The sequence below is a fragment of the Phlebotomus papatasi genome, chromosome 3 (genome assembly GCF_024763615.1).
Source record: "Phlebotomus papatasi isolate M1 chromosome 3, Ppap_2.1, whole genome shotgun sequence".
NCBI classification, from domain to species: Eukaryota; Metazoa; Arthropoda; class Insecta; order Diptera; family Psychodidae; genus Phlebotomus; species Phlebotomus papatasi.
Genome location: NC_077224.1, coordinates 19,690,617 through 19,708,401, shown reverse-complemented (window position 1 = coordinate 19,708,401; position 17,785 = coordinate 19,690,617). Strand labels below are relative to the sequence as shown.

General features: G+C 32.1%; 1 protein-coding gene across 1 annotated transcript in view; it reads right to left on the bottom strand.

The window, feature by feature from the left end:
- Window positions 1-17,785, bottom strand: part of LOC129806836 (uncharacterized) — a 64,039-nt gene that overhangs the window by 35,245 nt on the left and 11,009 nt on the right. Inside the window, exon 2 of the mRNA XM_055855624.1 lies at window positions 16,480-16,771. Coding sequence (XP_055711599.1) covers window positions 16,480-16,771 — 292 coding nt within the window. The remainder of the gene's footprint in view (window positions 1-16,479; window positions 16,772-17,785) is intronic.

The following is a 17,785-nucleotide window of genomic DNA, read 5'->3' as shown; positions in this document are numbered from 1 at the left end:
AAATTCCCATCGGTTTCCCACTAAGTAAGCCGTTTCTTGGCTTACACTGGGAGACGCATTAGACAAAAACTGATGGAAATGTAATCTGATTATTATTTTGATTAATTACATTAAGCCGTTTTTCGGTTTAAGGACAGAATCACATTGACAATAAAATGCTCGTCGTAGCTTCACCGTATTTTGTTAATTTACGCACTTTCATTGCAGTCCTTACGCAAATTTTCTGTTACCGTATTACCTTATCTCATACTCGGTGGCACTAGGTGAAAATAATATAAGAAAATTGAATAAATAAAACCAAAATGCGATAAACGGTGAGCACAAAAAAACTGTACGATTAATTTCTCTTACAGTTTTTTTGTGATCACCGTTTACCGAATTTTTGTTTTATTTCTTCGATTTTTTATATTATTTTCACGTAGTACCACCGAGTATGAGATAAGGTAATACGGTAACGGAAAATTTGCGTAACGGCGTTATCACACTTGCACATTAAAATTTTAATGTGATTCACATTAATTGTCGCTTGTGAGCGTCCAAGTGTGTTATTTGTGTCTTTGAGTCACTTAATATTTGGGGTTTTTCTATTTATTGAGAAAGAAGTGGACTTGGCCTGCAAAAATAAGTTTAAATTTACCTAAAGCATAAATATTTTTCACATTAAAAAATTACAGAGAAAATCGCATTAATTTTTCGCATTAATGCTATAAATCAATTTATATCAAATTTTGCGGGCCAAGTCTACCTTTTTATCAACAAATAGATCAAATTTTGAATATAAAATGATTCAAACACACAAATTACACATTTGGACTCTCACCAGCGACAATTAATGTGAATCATATTAAAATTTTAATGTGGCAAGTGTAATAACACAGTAAGAATTAGTGGTATGGAGCGCATTGGGCTCGAGTGTATGAATTGCAATAAAAATCTCTTACCGTTTGACTCTTATAGAAAAAAAGACAAATGGGTAAACATGATTAAGTTCGTTTTCCAAAATACCCGTGTGCTTAGGAGGTCATTGTTTTCAAAATACTTTTCCAGGTGCATTATAAAAAATATTATCGATATCGGATAATTAAAATCGGGGTAATCAAAAAGAAGAGTATATAGTTTTGTACAATTCGTTTCTTCACATCAGCAGCTATTAAATGATAATGGCAGTGGCGTACCTAGGTACCTATGCGGGGGGGGGTGCGGTTGTACCTCAAAGGCGCCCTTACCATGGAAAAATTGTTCCATCTTAATGAGGTCATATGTATATCGAAAGCATAAGCATCACAAAAAACACATATATTTAACATATCGGATGATTGCATAAGTTCATGGGACTTTTTCACGCAGGTCGTTAAGGATTATCCCGTAGCTTACCTCTATCACTCTTGTATACTTTTTTGTTTGTAGTGGAAAGATTATAGTGTCTTAGATCCCTCTAATGCCAAGTATCCTTCAAATAAATCGAGATGTCCTTTAAAGATCTTTTCCGAAATGCGAAACCAAAAGTTGCATTTGAAGCTTTTAATGTCAGGTCAATTTTGGAAAGGTTCAAGTGATGGACTTGCATGGAAAAATATTTTGGGCGTTTATTTAGATCAAGTTCTTGCTCTCAGAATGATTAAAAGGTGTCTTGGAAAATGTTGAAATAGGGATTTATCCTTCGAAACAACGACTCCCATTTAAACGGCCTCTAGGGAATTCCAGGGAAATTAATCACATTGAGCTACTCCAACGCGATGAAACAATCATAGAAAATAAGCACTGACTAAATCATTAGATTCAATGCGGTTGCTTACTAAAAACATACAATTTTGACCAAAAGAAAGTGCGTAGTAATCTTACAAAATGTCAGCACTAAATTGTTCGTCTAAAATTAAGGATTATTCACTAAGACATTTGTCTTAGTTAGTTGGAAACCCTAAACAAGTTTTTTTTTTAATTTGGCAGTAGGGTAACGTATGGTATTTCGGGACACTTTTTAGCACTTAAAAGTTTCAAACAGCTTAATTAATTAAATTAATTAAGGTAAATTAATTTAAATTTAAATTAATTAAGCTTAAATGAATTTGACTTCTCAAATTATTTTTTTTCTTTGTTGATAAAAATATTTATGTTCCTTATTCTATCCAGAATAAGATTTTTACCGAAAAATGTTGAAAAATGCATCAGTTTTTATTCAAAATAGCAAAAAATGTAAAGAAGTAGGAATGGTATATATTTCAGGACAATTGGATATTTCGGGACAGACAAAAGTCGCTATTGTGCAAATACATTTCACTGAGCCTGATTATTTACCTTTAAGTAGAAGGTCTAAACTTTACTCTTTCATAAAAATTTTGTTTACATTTCACTTTTAAAATGACTTAAATCGTAAAAAACTAAACACTGTTTGTGCTGACATCAGCAAAATTGACCACACTGGTTGTGTAAAAAGTGGAATTTGATACTCACAATTTATGTGTATTTTACGCTTTAAATTAAATAAAAATTCAGAAATTTTATGTTTATCTGATACGGAAAGAGCTTAATGTTTCATATAGCACTTAAAAATAATAAGAAAACAAATATTTATATGATGTCGAAAAATATCCATATTATGTCCCGAAAAGCAGCTTGTCCAAAAAAAACCACACGTTATCCTACTCCGGAGAGTTGTATCACTTCCAACTCTGCAATATAGGGGAAACTGGGGCACCACCAAACACGGGGTAGCACCAAACACTAATTTTTATTCCTTAACTACTTGGACTATCTCAATCGTTTCTTCAGTAGACAAGCATCCCTATAGTGCTTATAAATTCCTATAGGCCTTGTCTTTAGAAGTCGAATATCTGATTGAAAAATTGCAGTGTTTGGTGCTACCCCGTCTTTGGTGCTGCCCCAGTTTCCTGCAAAAGCAGCGAAACGAATGCGTTCTGGGTTCGAATCTCTTATAGTTCATCAGATTTTTTGTCATTAGGTTCTCTTAATAGCGATAGTTCCAGAATTTGCGAATGATCAGAGGGCTCTAAAACAGACCATTGCAAAGTTTGAGACCAACCAGGGAACATGAAATTTTGTTATGGTAACACATAGTGAGATTATTAGGAGTATCACCTAATTTTGTAAATATCACGCTCTTTTGTCAGCTAGACCTTGAAGATTTGCCCGCAAACGCGAGTTTAGAGCACGATGGGCAAAAGCAAAAAAAAAACCCTCAAGAGATTGAACTCATTAAGCTTTAGCTCAAAGCAATTCCCATGAATGCTCCTATAAGCATTAATTTTCGACGTCCAATTATGAAACATCGTATATGGTCTCACAATTGAATATGATTTTCCACACGATACTCCTCCAATTCCATCTTGCAAAAATTGTCTTAAGAATAAACATCAGCAGTGAGACAGTTTTGAAAAACTTTCCAAGAAGTTTTTACTATATTTTTTTATCTCAAATCTCATAACACTGTTGGTGTTAGACGATAGAGTCTCAATTTATGTACACGCCGTTAAAAGCTCAATCAGGGCAAATCAATTGCAAACAAGATAAATCCAATAGAACAGAACTAATTGAAACATAAAAATCCCCACTAAAAACTCATGGGCCACAATGTTGCAAACTCTTAGCATCGTAAAAAACATTTCTTTAGTGGTTTAATTAAAGACTATTGGAAGATTCCCTTTTGCTTGGGTGCTGCTGGCTAGTATATCCGCCAAAGGCACATTCACCACTAATTAATGACTCCTTTAAGACACTCCAACAATAAATTAAATGCAATATAAAGTGAATAACCTCATCTTTTATAACTTGATCATAAATATAATTCTTCCACGCTGTTTTTTTCTCTCTCTCTCCCTTAACTCTTTACCTGTTCTAAGTGTTTTCTGTGCAGAAAATTGCATTATGGATCGAAAATGAAGTCTCTCACAAAAGGTTATGGTTTGAGAGAATTTTCAGTGTCATCTTCCGTCATTTGACCAACAATTACAAAATATCAGTCTCTCATGCAACAATGTCAATCTAACATTGCGCTTTTATGTAATATACAATTTTCCAGTGCAAAAATGCACTTATTGTGCAAAAAAATGCCGCCGACAATTTTATCATGGGGTCGGACACATTGAGTTAGACCAGTGAGGAGTGAGGTTCACAAAATCAACCAACTGGAACGCACAAGTTTATACCATTGAGAATTCACTGAGACAAAACACAACCTGGGGTGTACCTAGTGAAGAGTCATCATCATGCCAACCAAACTAATTGTCCATAATGATGAGAACTATCGTAAAAATTCCACCTCTTTCTCTCTCCTCCAAGTTTCCCGCCCATTCCGCAACAGTAATCATTATGTTGGATGAACATTTGGTATATAGCAAACATAACCCAAGGGAACAATGCAAAAGACAGTGGTTTGGTGTTGAAGGCAAAAATGCAAATTGATATAACGCTATTACAATTTCACAGAGAAATAAAAGAAAGGGTGACCTATGAAAAACACTTTGTTGGATGCTCGAGTTTGAGCTAATAGAGTCAACTCATGAAATAAAGCATCATACTCTCTCAAAACAGAATTATTTGCCAATCAAAATTAAAGTCAGTTCAGGATTCAAAGACCTTTCAAATGCAACCAAACTTGTTACAATCGGTTAAGAAATGCGCCTTTAATACCCTTTTCAAGTTTAAATCTTGATAAGAGCGCAAGAAGCAAACTTGCTGCTTTATATAACCAAGTCTGACAAGTATTTTAATGCACCTTTAAAAGGCTTATAATGGGAAGTTATGTCTTAAAATTCCCGTAGAAGCGTTTAAACCCACAGTGCGCCAACTTAACTTTAGCAGACACAGAAATGGAACAAAGAGCTCTATAAGCATATTATAAGAATATTGGTTCTGTAAGGTCTTACTTAGAGAATTTTACAAGCCTATCTTAAGAAAAATTGGTTCTTGAGGGGACCGGTCCAAGACCAGATACAGCGTTCAAAAAATAAAATAGAACACAAAGAGTTCTAGCTTTGTATTATCGTTGAATTTACAGATTCGAGCACTCCACGAATTAATTAACCGTTTTATGGGGCATTTATTAATTTTCAATCAATTGAAACATAGTTTGTATTATCAATTCAATTTACAATTTCAGTTTCATTACCGATAATAGCTCGGTCGATTTTAAAAGCTTTTAAATAAATTGTATTTGAACTAAGCACTCAAAAAATAAACCCCCTATAGCAAGGGCGCAGTTAGGATTTTAGTAGAGGATGCCAAATTTGAATAAGCCTTATATCTCTAACGGAAAGAACCTAGAGTTTTTTGAGAATTAGTTTCTTGAAAATTAATAAAAAAAAACTTTTAAACTGTGACTTTTTGAAGAAAAAAAAACGTAGGAACTGTTCTTTGATCTGTTTCTTCAGCAATTTTGACGATTCTAACGGATTTGGACAAATGTACAAGAACGTTTAAGTTACTGAGTAGCTTTTCTTGAAGGAAATTGCGTTCAAGCTTGAGAATAATGTCCCAAAAAGAATGTTCTTGTTCTTATGGCCTCTACACATTGGGAGCAATTTTTGTCAAAAATTGCTTTTTTGAAGGAAATTCCCTGCAGCGTTGTAGGGGGAAACGTCAAATTTCTGTCAAAAACGCAATTTTTGACGAAAATTGCTCCCAATGTGTAGACACCTTTAGACTAAAAAGGATCTGTTTTTATCGTTTTTTGAACGCACTACTTTTGGACGACTAAACCTTTGGACAAGTCGTGTTTTTCTGTGTTTTTAATGGATCTGACAGGTCAGATAGAGTCATAGTGCTATTTTTAGGAAATTTGAAGCATTGTTCTAGCTATTAAGGAATAATATCATAGAGGTTCAAATTCATTAAAAAACATATTGAATATAAATGAGTTCGAAGCTTGAGTCGCAGTCGTCCGAAGGTGGCACACTTTCTCCTATCCAAAAATTCAAAAATAGTTAGAACTGTTCTTGAAATAAATGCGTGTTATTTTACTTATTGCCAAGGTAGAACCTGGTCTATACCCAAGTAGCACAGAGGAAGCAATCCAGGTAGGGGAGACCGGGGTAGAATTAGCCACCAAATGAAACTTTCCATTGCGTATAATTTGTACAAAAACTATTTGTATAAGGTTGATAAATATATCAATGAATAGTATGGGAAGTATATATTTAGAATAATGAGTGGTTTTCTCAATATTCCTTCGAAGGCAAACTACAAGATACCACTATCTAATACTATACGTGGCTAATTCTGCCCCAGTTTGCCCTAATGTTATTTATTCTAATTAACAAGAAGCTCTTAGAATTTGAAGATCCCAGATCGTAATTTCCAATCGCTGGGCTTCTAGATCTCATAACAGACAGATAGTCAGATTGACGTTATATTGACGTCATTTTGTTCAAACTACCAAATTTGCAATATTTCGACGTCATGAGGTGGGATTCATCGATTTATAAATAAAATAGAATAAAAATCAATGGTTTATAGACACTAATCTCCCTCTCCTTGTAGAGTCTGAGCAATAATAGAACTTCTACTTCTGACTCTTTCATCCAGCCAAATGACAGGTAACATTTTTTGATAATTTTCACGGAGAAATGCTTCGCTAGACACTCCACAGCAAAAAGAACAAACACGTGTAAAAAGAATCTTAAGATATACAGCTAAGTCTATCTTCCCCAATCAATCTTTCACTCTAAACCAACTCCACACAAAAAAAGTCCCCTATATTCACGCCAAAAACCTCCAGACCATTTTCAATTAACGAAATACTGAGTCCAGTGATCTCCCAATTAAAACATCCAATCTATCTAGATGACTTTTCGCGATGTAATAGCAAAAAAAATCCCCTATTTGAATTTCTGGTCTTATAAATTGGCTTCATGATGGCAAAGGAGTGGAAAGATAAGTGCCATTGTGGTTATGTTCAAAATGAAAGAAGATTCCAAGAAATATTGTGAAAATTATTCAATTTCCTCAATCATTTAGTATTCACTGTCACTTTTGCTCGCCAGGCTAACTCACGCAGAAAGTTCATGAGTGAAAGATATCTCGTGAATTAATTTCACACACAAAATAACCATCATTACAGCTGACCATGGTTCAACAGAAATTCAAATCGATGTCTTTCAACACTATATTTTTTTTTAATCAAAAAATTCCACGCAGCACACAGTGAAACAGTTGAAATGTTTCTCTCAAGAATTTAAAGAATTCAGTTCTTTGAAAAATGAGCTAATGTCAAGGATAACGAATACGTTTTTTCTTGCAACATAACCTCAAAAATATCAATACCTTTTCTTGTGTGGAATTATCTGCAAATTTCACCAATTAAGAGACAAATAACCCAATTTAGTTTAATTGCCATAACTACTTTGGAATCTTTAAACCACAAGAATCTTGGGACGTCAAACAAATTTGTGGTTATATTCGAGATATGTAAGTTGATTTTGCGGTTAAAACATGACTGGTGATGCTTCTTTTGGCTTCCGTGAGGGAAATTCATGCTCTGCAAGAGATGCCCCTTGAAAGTAATGACATTTTTTAATCCGATCTCATTCAACAGATTTTCTGTACAACTTAACCTCATTCTTTTTAGTATTTAAAAAAAATAACCTATAATAAGTGAAAGTAGTTTTCTCTAGAAAAGAGAATTTTGCAGAGTTTTATGTTATTTTATGGAAATTAGTAAAACAAAACTAAGTTTTAATGTGAAATCGTTGGAAGGTATAGCAATGAAGTATCATAACCTAACTTTTCTAATGTAATGAAGAGCTTTAATTTGGTACAATTTATCTATCAAATTTCTTCTTTTGATCCTGTATCTTCAAATGTAGCAGAATTTTAGGAAATGGTTCTATAAGCAAATTTCCATCAATTGTCTTTTTAAATTTGAGGTTATTTACAGGATGCTTTATCAGAAAGTGCTTATCGTGTTAAAACTTCTGCTCTTCTAAACTTGTAATACTCAGCGAAGTGAAAGACCTTTCCAGAAAATCCAAATTTATCCAAAACGTACAATTAATTTAGTTACAATGGCATAATTATTGGAAAAAAAAATGAAAAAAAAACTATTTCAATAGGAAAATTTGGCAACTTTTTTTGTTTTTAAATCCTCTCAAACATTTAAAGATTTCATTTTCGTCTGCTTCGTCTATTCTAAACGACTAGAATTGAATTTGTTCTTGTATTTTGCGAACTATTTAACAAAGATTTTTATTATCAACATGGCAATCTTTTTTTTTGTTGGTTTAGTAACTTCTATACCGTCGACTGGGTTAACAAATGCCGAATAGGCCGTACGTTCTACACTTTGCATCTTCGTCTTCAATTGCATCTTTTTATTGGTTTTTTTTACTTGGCTTTGAGTTTGTTAAGTTTGTTAACGCAAAGAGATATCAACTTCCGGTCTTCGATGACCGCCTAATAAATTGACATTATCTCGGATGATCTTTTTTCCTGTTACGCCCCTTCCCTGCATCTCTTCTAAAAACGATGTTTTTCGGTTTATTTCGAGAGCGACTCCTACGATCTCTTTTGTTTTCGGATATATATGACCGAAAAAATTTTCGATATCGAATTTTCGAAGCCAAGAGTTTAACCCTCTGGAGGGCCTATCTTTCAACCAATTGTCGTAAATTTGGATTTTTTGGAAAGGTCTTGAAATTTCCAATACGAATGCATCGGTCTCAATCGTTAATGAACCAGTAAAGTACTCGTAATTGTTTGATATTTCTCGAATTCACTTTTTTTATTTTTTCGAAAATTTCAAAGCGGGCTAGAGGTCAAACGATAAGAGATATCGACTTCCGGTCTTTGGTGACCCCCCCCTCTAAGTCAATATTTTCTCGAGTTGCTTTTTTTTCCTCTTTCGCCTCTCCTATCCCTCCAATAGTCATGTTATTTTGGTTTATTCCGAAAACCGCTCCAACGATATCTTTTATTTTTGGATATATTCTGGGTATATTATTATACTCCGCAATAGCTCCACCCGGTATTATTCTTTTATGACTCTTTTTTCTTATGATCTTGTCATTCTTGCGCATACTTTTTTAATGTGAACAATACACCATGTAATTGTATGAAGAAAATAATCAACAATTATTAAATTTTGCCTCTATTCACTCGTGATTTTCTTCGGTATCAACCTTGAAAGTCATTTTCTAATTGAAGACCACAAAAAAAACGACACAAACTAACGCCCCGCGAACTATTTCTTCTCTTTACAATATAATAAATTTTGCAATTTCAACGCACATAAAAAAAAACACATACTTTAACACAGAATTCTTTTTCCCATTCATCTTATTTCAACTGCAATAGAGATGCAGAAAAAAAGATCACGAGAAACTGAAAGATTTCTCGTGTCTTTGGAATTTTTTTGTAGCGTTATCTAACACCCATGGATTGAGGAAAAATATGCAAATTCTTGCGAAGAAATACAATTTTCTCTCAACCAAGCCCCCTCATATAACAAGCACTTTATGCAGTGCAGACGTCAGGGAAAATTAACACTGTTATTTGGTGTGAGATACATGAAGAAAATTGAGGAAAAGAAAACTTTTTAATATCTCGACCTTGGGTCTCTGCAATTGTACTATTCCCATACCATTTTACTCTTATATGCAATTCCGTGAGATTTATTGATTCAATAGACTTTATGTTTCACATGAATATTTAAAGAACAAAAAAAATTATCGACTTTTCTTTGTGTTGGTTCCTGTCTCGACTGTTTTCCCTAATCATCGTCGTGCTCAAACCACCACACAGTAGAAACAGACACAAAGAAAATTCGATAATGCAGAAGCACTTGAGTACAGTAAAGTGTTAGAAAATGTTCCGGAGAAATATTTCCTCTTACCATTTTTCATTGAAATAGCACCATTATTTCTTTAAAAAATCCAAAGCAGTAAAAACACTTTGTAAAAAATGAAATTAATTAGTTTATGAGATATATTGAAAAACGAACAAATTTCCAATATAATCTCGAAAGCACATCTTTTTGACATTTGTGGATTTCCGTGTCATCTGTCAATTTCAAGCTGTCAAACATTGTCACTTAGTTTTCTGTTTAAAAGTTGGTTCCATTTAAGTTTTTCTACAGGAAAATCTGTTATCGTCCCTCAATTATAATTCTTTAATGTGTGTTTTTGTTTTTATAGCTGTCAAAAACGATTAGTGGTACACTAGACTCTCGCTAATTCGGTTCTTTTAAGATCCGGCTACTTTTTAATTCGGGCAGCAGTTACATTTGAAAAAAGTTTGTTGTCATTTTTCTAGTTTGGTTATTATTATCAAATGAAGCAAATATGCTCAAATATGCTATGGTTTGTCTTAGTCATGATGTGATTTTAAATTATTAAGGAGTTTTCACTAAAGTTACCATAAATATAAGTATGTAAACTTAGTACTAGTATGCAGATGAATAAAAAATTGTAGTATTTCAAACAATTTGTCGCCCGAATTTCTCCCTAATTTGGGTGACATTTCAGTCCCAAATGCCAGAATTTGAGAGGGTCTACTACCATGTACTGATGTCAATTTTCCAACCGACTTTAATTATTAAACAAAATTTCATTGCAATTTAAAGTCGTTGTGAAAATTATTTTAAGTTGACTTCAAATAGTCAATGAGCGAATATTTGCATAAAAACATTTTTTTAGTCTGTTATAATTTTCCTGACTGTCAAAGAACAATTGGGGTTGCCATTATCCATCTGCAGGTTTTACAGATTTCTATTTCCAGCCAGATAATTCAATTGAATGCTACATATAAGACATTTCGATTTTCTCAATTGCAATTTCGATTTTTGATGAATTTTGAGCTGCCCAAATTAATATAATCAGTTTCTCCTTAAAATTTGGTAAGAATTTTCGATTCCTTCTTCAAAAAGGATCTATGAGTGCCTAAGTAGCTGAGAGCTGCATAAAATTATCCACTTTTCATCACTCAAATACAATTTTTTGAGTTTTTTTTATGTTTCATAGCTATCAAAGGCAAATTACGATTAATCGATTATTAGGGTTGCCATAAGGGTTTACAAATTTATTAAACTTCCCACTAATAAATTCAATTTAATGCTACTCACAGGTTTTTCCTATTTAAAGAGGTACAATTTTGAACTCCTAAGTGAAATTTAGTTGATAACCGAATAATATCTATTTTAATTTCAAGCTGTCAGATTCAGTCAACCAAGTTTTTTTTGGAAGTTAGGTTAGAATTTTATAGTCAAGTAGTTAAGTAGCAGAATCTGCATAAAATAATCAACTTTTCGTTACTAGAATAGAATTTCTTAAGCTTTTTTATGTTTTTTAAGCGGTCTTCAGACTACAGGTTTAAACCAGTTGCTTAAGATTTCAAAATCCCGAATAGAAACCACTTTTATTGCTTTTTCAAAATCTAATTGGCTTCTTGTCCTTAATAATGTAATTCTAAGTTAATTTTTTCCCAAAAAATCTTGATTGATAAGAATTTAGAGCAGTTAAGACATATGGCTAAGTCTTAGATCTGAAGCTCGTATTAGCTGTCAAAGGACGATTCATCGATCAGGGTTGCCATAACTGATTTGCAGAATTTACGAAGTGCAATTCCCCAAAAAAAATCAATTTAGTACTGTCCGTATAATTTTTCTATTTAATTATTTTTCCTTTGAACTTATCGTTATTTGGTTCAAAATTCAGTAATTACTAGAACAGTACCAATTTCGAACTGTCAATGTCAAATTTTATCACTAAGTTTCTGACTTCATATCTGATTGAACCTTAGTTTTCTCATATGAAAAGGAGCTATGAGTGATTCAGGAGCAGAAATTTCCAAATTACCATAAGATTTTCCAGTTTTCATTGTTCAAATGCAATTTATGAAGTATTTTTTTCTGAACTGTCAAAGAAAGCATGTTTAGGGTTGCCACAAGTGATCTCCAGATTTTAGATTTCAATCTCCTAGAAAATTCAATTGAATGCTATTCGCAGTTTTTTTTCCATGAAATGGCTTTCGTTTTCTCAACTTAGCTAAAAGTTAGTTAGCTTAGTTAAAACTCTTTGACACAAAAACAGTATCAATCTGTCAAATTTACTTTGGAATAGAAGGAAAACAATATAAGAGGGATCAGGGAACAAAATATTTGATAAAATCACCTTTTTTCATCACTAAAATTAATTTTTTAACATGTCTTTAGTCAAGTAGCTGTCCAAACACAATTCATCGATTAGGGTTGCCAGATAATATGTGGCGAATTTGATAGTTTTCAATCGCCAACAAGTTCGAGAGTACCATAATCAGTTTGCCCTTCCGATTGCAAATGTGCAACTTCTTCATAAACAATACCTTATCCATAAATTACAAGATTGGCAAAACTCTCGCATTTGAGCAGACCAATGGAAAATCTGGTATGAATTTATAAAAATTAGTCACAGACCATAGCTGTAGAAAATGAAAAATAAATTATTGCTTCTGAGATCATTTGCCCCAAAGCGAAATCAAAGTCAAAAAGTTGTAAAATCACTTGATATTTTCAACATAAAAATAACCGGGATGATTTACAAAAAAAAATCAAAAAAAAAATACGAAGAAGTCCAAAGAGAAATAACAAAACAGGCTCCAGAATGAGTCAGTCTCCAAAGTATTTCTCTTAATTAATATGATCAAGTCGTTTTTCAACAGTGAATCACCTTCTTCAGCCCAGGCTAATCCTGTGACTCTCCCACAAAAGAATTAAGCAAAAATTATTTCGTATGCGGACAAAAGTTTAAAAGTTGCAAAAGAAAACACCGCTAAACATCTTCCAAACCAATTGATGAAGATGATGTATTTATGCAGCAAAAATTTCTAATGGCCATTTGATTGATTAATCAAAATTTCAACTCCCTCTGCAATTAATGCATTTTATAAAGCAATAAAAGCATGAATAAAAGTGAAAATCAATTAACAGTTGAGACGCCAACTAGCTTCTCTTCCCCAAATCATCTTATCACAATAATAATCTCCCAAGTCATTTTCTCTGCACAAAATTTTTTGCTTTAAACCATCTTTCTTTCCGATGATTAATGTGCTTGTTTCTCAATTTTGTTGATTTTCTGCAGGAAATACTGTGGCATTTGCATTAATGATTCAATGAGGAAAAATTAATTTATACACTAGCTGGACAAATTATTGCACGCAAATGATTTGTTTCCCTTGAAATGCAATTTAGGTAATTAATAATTTTCCCAGAGTCTAAAAAAACTCATAAAATTAATATAAGAATAATTGAATTTGATAATTAATATTTTTGCAATTCATTTTGCTCTATTCTATATGAAAAGGGCATAAATTAACAAATAAATCTTTAGGCCACGCCCCCTTCGGAAACTCTGACTAAATTAAGTTGAAATTCTTGAATTTTCAGTGGCATTTACATGAAGAATGGAAATATTGTGATTTGGACTTAATAAATCAAACCAAATCGACAAAAATAGGCCTTATAGAAAAAAAAACTAACCGTAAAAATGTAAAATTCGGTCAAATAATAATTAAAATAATCAGTTAAAGAGGGTCAGTAAAAAAATTAAAATTAGTAGCAAAAATATTCAATTTGATCAAAGAAAAACTAAAATGTGGTTAATAATAATTTACCTACCCAAAACACATTGATTTGATGAATTTGGAAAATTTCATGAATATTCCCAAAATTTCTACAATTTGTTTAAATATTCAAGAGATTTAAATGGAAATTTAAAGTTTCTTTTACGTTTTTAGTTAGTTTTTGAGTAAGTTGAGGGAAACAGAATTGTAAAATTTACTAAACGATTTTTAATTTTATTAATCCCTCTTTAATATTTTATTTATCAAACTGAATGTTTTACTGCTCGTTTTTTTTTAAAAATATTTTACTACAGTGCCCGGTCTCTAATCCGGATCGGCCTAATCTGGATGAGTTCTCGACGGTTACATTTAAAATAATTTTGAAGTTATAGCAATGAAAATGAATTATCCTGTGATGTTTTTGTTTAATAAATGAAGTTATATAGCATAGAATTCTTATTATGTCTTTTGAATCTTTTTTAAAACTTTCATTATAATTCTACAAAAAAAAACATTGTTATTTTCGAAGTGTTGAACAAACGAAGCTGATATCTGTCATTTTGTTTTTGAATCATACGAATAACAAGGTGGACACTGTACCTACTTTAATTATTTTATTGCCAGTTTTATTTTTTACTGCTCTATTTTCACCTTTTACTACTCATTTTCAATTTTTTACAGACCGTTTTTGATAAAATGTTGCTATTTTTTTATTTTTACTGTTTTTTTTATTTTTTTACTGCTTATTTTTTATTTTTTTTACTACCCATTTTTAATTTTTTGCTGACCGAGTTTTTTTATTTTTCTACTCCTTTTTTTAAATTGTACTGACCATTTTTGATCAAATTCTGCTGTATTTATTTATTATTGTCTTTTTCACTTTTATTGCACATTTTTTTCACTACTCCTTTTTTTAATTTTTTGCTAACCAAATTTTACTTTTTACTGCTCGTTTATGCAATGTCTTTCTAATAAATCTATCAATTAGTGAAATATAAATTATTGAACTGCATTAATTTACCTGGATTCTAAAGCAAAAAATTCATTGTTTTTTTTAATGATGAAAAATACAAAATAGATCGTTTTATTTTTCAAAATTAGTTGCTATTCCTATAAGAAGAACAATTCTAAATCATGTAGTGAACTAACATTTTCTTAGTAACACGTGCTCTTTTGTTTCCTGAAACTGGTACATCAAATGACCTTGAAATATTCGATTTAAGCAAGTGTTTATATCGACGGCTCAGAATGCAAAATGAATAAGTCGCGAATGGCCTACTTTACAGGAAATCGATTTCAACTAGCGATTTTACATGCAGAGTATAGGATTTCTAAGATTTAAAACTTTTACAACTTTGGGAATAATAATCTTTCCTATATAGTATTCATAGGGAAGGTAGAAGGTGTCAAAAAGTACCTGAAAAGCGAAAAAATCGACTTATTCGACTTATATTCTAGCAAGTTGATATGAAATCGAAAATATCTGTTAAATTTCACAAAAAATCTAAGAGAAACTTTAACTTATATTAGGAGCCGGAATAAGAAACAAAATCTTGAAGTAATGAAAAATTTTGAAATAACCCTGAAATGCCTTTTGTAACTTTTAAAAAACGTGATATATCTTTCATAACCTTGAAATAACCCAGATATATCCATCATGACCTTAAGATATCCTTCATAACTCTGAAATTACCTTGATATTAAAAATATCCTTTATGGCTTTGAAATAACTTAAATTTATCCATTATAATCCCAAAATATCCTTCATAAAATCGAAAAATCTTGATATATTTTTCATAATCTTGAAATAACCCTGATATATCTATTGAAACCTTAAAATTCCCTTTATAATCCTTAAATATTATTCATAAACTTGAAATATTCTTCATAACCTTCATAATCTTGACATAACGCAAATATATCCAGCACAACCTAAAAGCATCCTTCATAACTTTGAAAAATAACCCTGAAATAATCGTCAATAATCTTCATAACCTTAAAATATTCATCATAATATTGAAATATCCTGATATATCCGGTATAACTTTAAAAATAACCCAAATATATCCATCGTAACCTTGAAATAACCCAAACATATCCATCATAACCTTAAAATAACCCAAATTTAACCATTATAACCTTGAAATAATCTTGATATATCGCTCATAAATAGATACCAAACATTTTGTCAAAGTGAGTACCATATTTTGAAACAAGGATAGAAAATTTTCAAACGATTTCTTCTGACAAAATTTTATATCTTTATTGAAGTAATGTCCCAATCCTTTATCTTAAATCAAGATTTTCTCTTTGAAAAAATTGCAAAATATTTCAAATCTCATTTAAATATTCTCCCAAAAATTTCTCTGAGTTTAGAAATCTAACTTAATGAAATTCCAAATACTTTTCCAATTAGTAAATTTCCATAAAAATCTAGCTCAAGCTCGTAACACTTTGACCATGAAGTGCTATTTGCGTATCTCCACTAAATAAATTACATCACCAAATCGCTAATTCTTTTCTCTCTCAAAAAAAAAAAATCACCAAATTCTGGTTTTGCAACTCTAAAGGCAAATTTAAATTTAAACACTTTTTTTTAAGTTGATCTGTCCTTCGGGAATGTTTAAAAAAAAAGAAGCATCTACACTTCCTGGCCATCCATCACCAAGAACAAATTGCTTGAGAGTTCACTCAGCAGATTCCTCCCGTGAAACCCAACACATTTAACTGTGCGTTATCTGCGGAATGTGCAAGAAGTGGGCAAAAACTGCTGAATGACATAAAATTTGTTCACATTTTGCCGCAGTTACGTAAATGAGCAAGAAAAAAGAAACCGAAGACCCAGTGGCGATGGCAGATGATGCAGATGATTTTTAGTACGGTTGAGGAATTAAAAAAATTAAAATAAAAAGATAAAAAAGAAGAAGAACTCACCATTTCTCTCCGCAAAATATCCAATTGTGTGTCCAATTTGGACTTTCTACTGTCCAACGGTGAAATTTCCTGGAGTTGGGCGGAGGCGGTAGCTGAATCTTCAGCTGATGATGGGTTGTTGCTGTTTGGTGTTGATGTTGCTGTCGTTGGAGTGCCCCTTGTTGATGCTGTGGTGGTCTTAAGTCCACCACCTAGGCAATCATTTTGGTAGAGACGCTGCTGAGCGGCCGTTAAATCAAATCCACTCAGACTCTTTGGTAAAGGCGGCAGCCCAGGAAGGGACATGTTAATACTGCAGAGACACAAACCACAACAAAAAAAACATACTCAATAGAATTGAAAAGAAGTCATCCAGGAAGAATTTTCCATTCTTAAAAAAAAGAACCTTAGACAAAAGAAACCCCAACAGAAAACAATTAACAATTCTGTTGCGGAAGATTTGAAAACAGTAAAGTGTTCTTTCTCCTCTATCTCTTCAGCATATTATTCTTAACATTAGCGAGTCATGATCAAAAATACAATTCTTAGCACGCTCACTGAACAGAATATTAGCTGGAAGACGCCATCAACTTTGTCGAGTTTCCTCAAGCATAACACACTAGTTTGTCTCCCTCATTTTCTCATCAATTTTCTCATTTTCTTGCCTACTCCCCTTTCTCACGGAAATACACAACAGGGTGTTGCAGTTACATTCAAACCAAAAACTTTTCAAAACAATCTAATACGTGACATTATTTTCTTTGCTTCATTGCAAGTTATCTTCATTTATAATTTTTCTTTTGTGGATATACAACTGTTTTCCTTACATCTTAGCCTTGGACTTGCACAATTTTAGGCCACGCCCCTTTTCAGGATCAACAGTCAATAAAAATTATCATATTCCATTTTGATTTTTAGAAAGAAAAATAAGTAAGAATTATGAAAAACACTCCTTAAAATTTCAATTTGGAGTGAGAAAAACTAGAGCAGAATTGTTATTTTCATCATAAAAGTTAGAACATTTTATGGCCTCTACACATTGGGAGAAATTTTTGTCAAAAATTGCTTTTTTGAAGGAAATTCCCTGCAGCTTTGTAGGGGAAAATGTCAAATTTCTGTCAAAAACGCAATTTTTGACGAAAATTGCTCACAATGTATAGACGCCTTTAGAAGTAAATATAACTTTTCATAAGGCTAAATAGAATCCCTAATACCCCCTAAAAGATAATATTGTGACGAACAGGGTAAGTGTGCCAAATTTCGGCATAGTTGCATGCAAGCGCCAAAGTCTCAAGTTTGAAATGTAATATCTTTAATAGAAATTGAT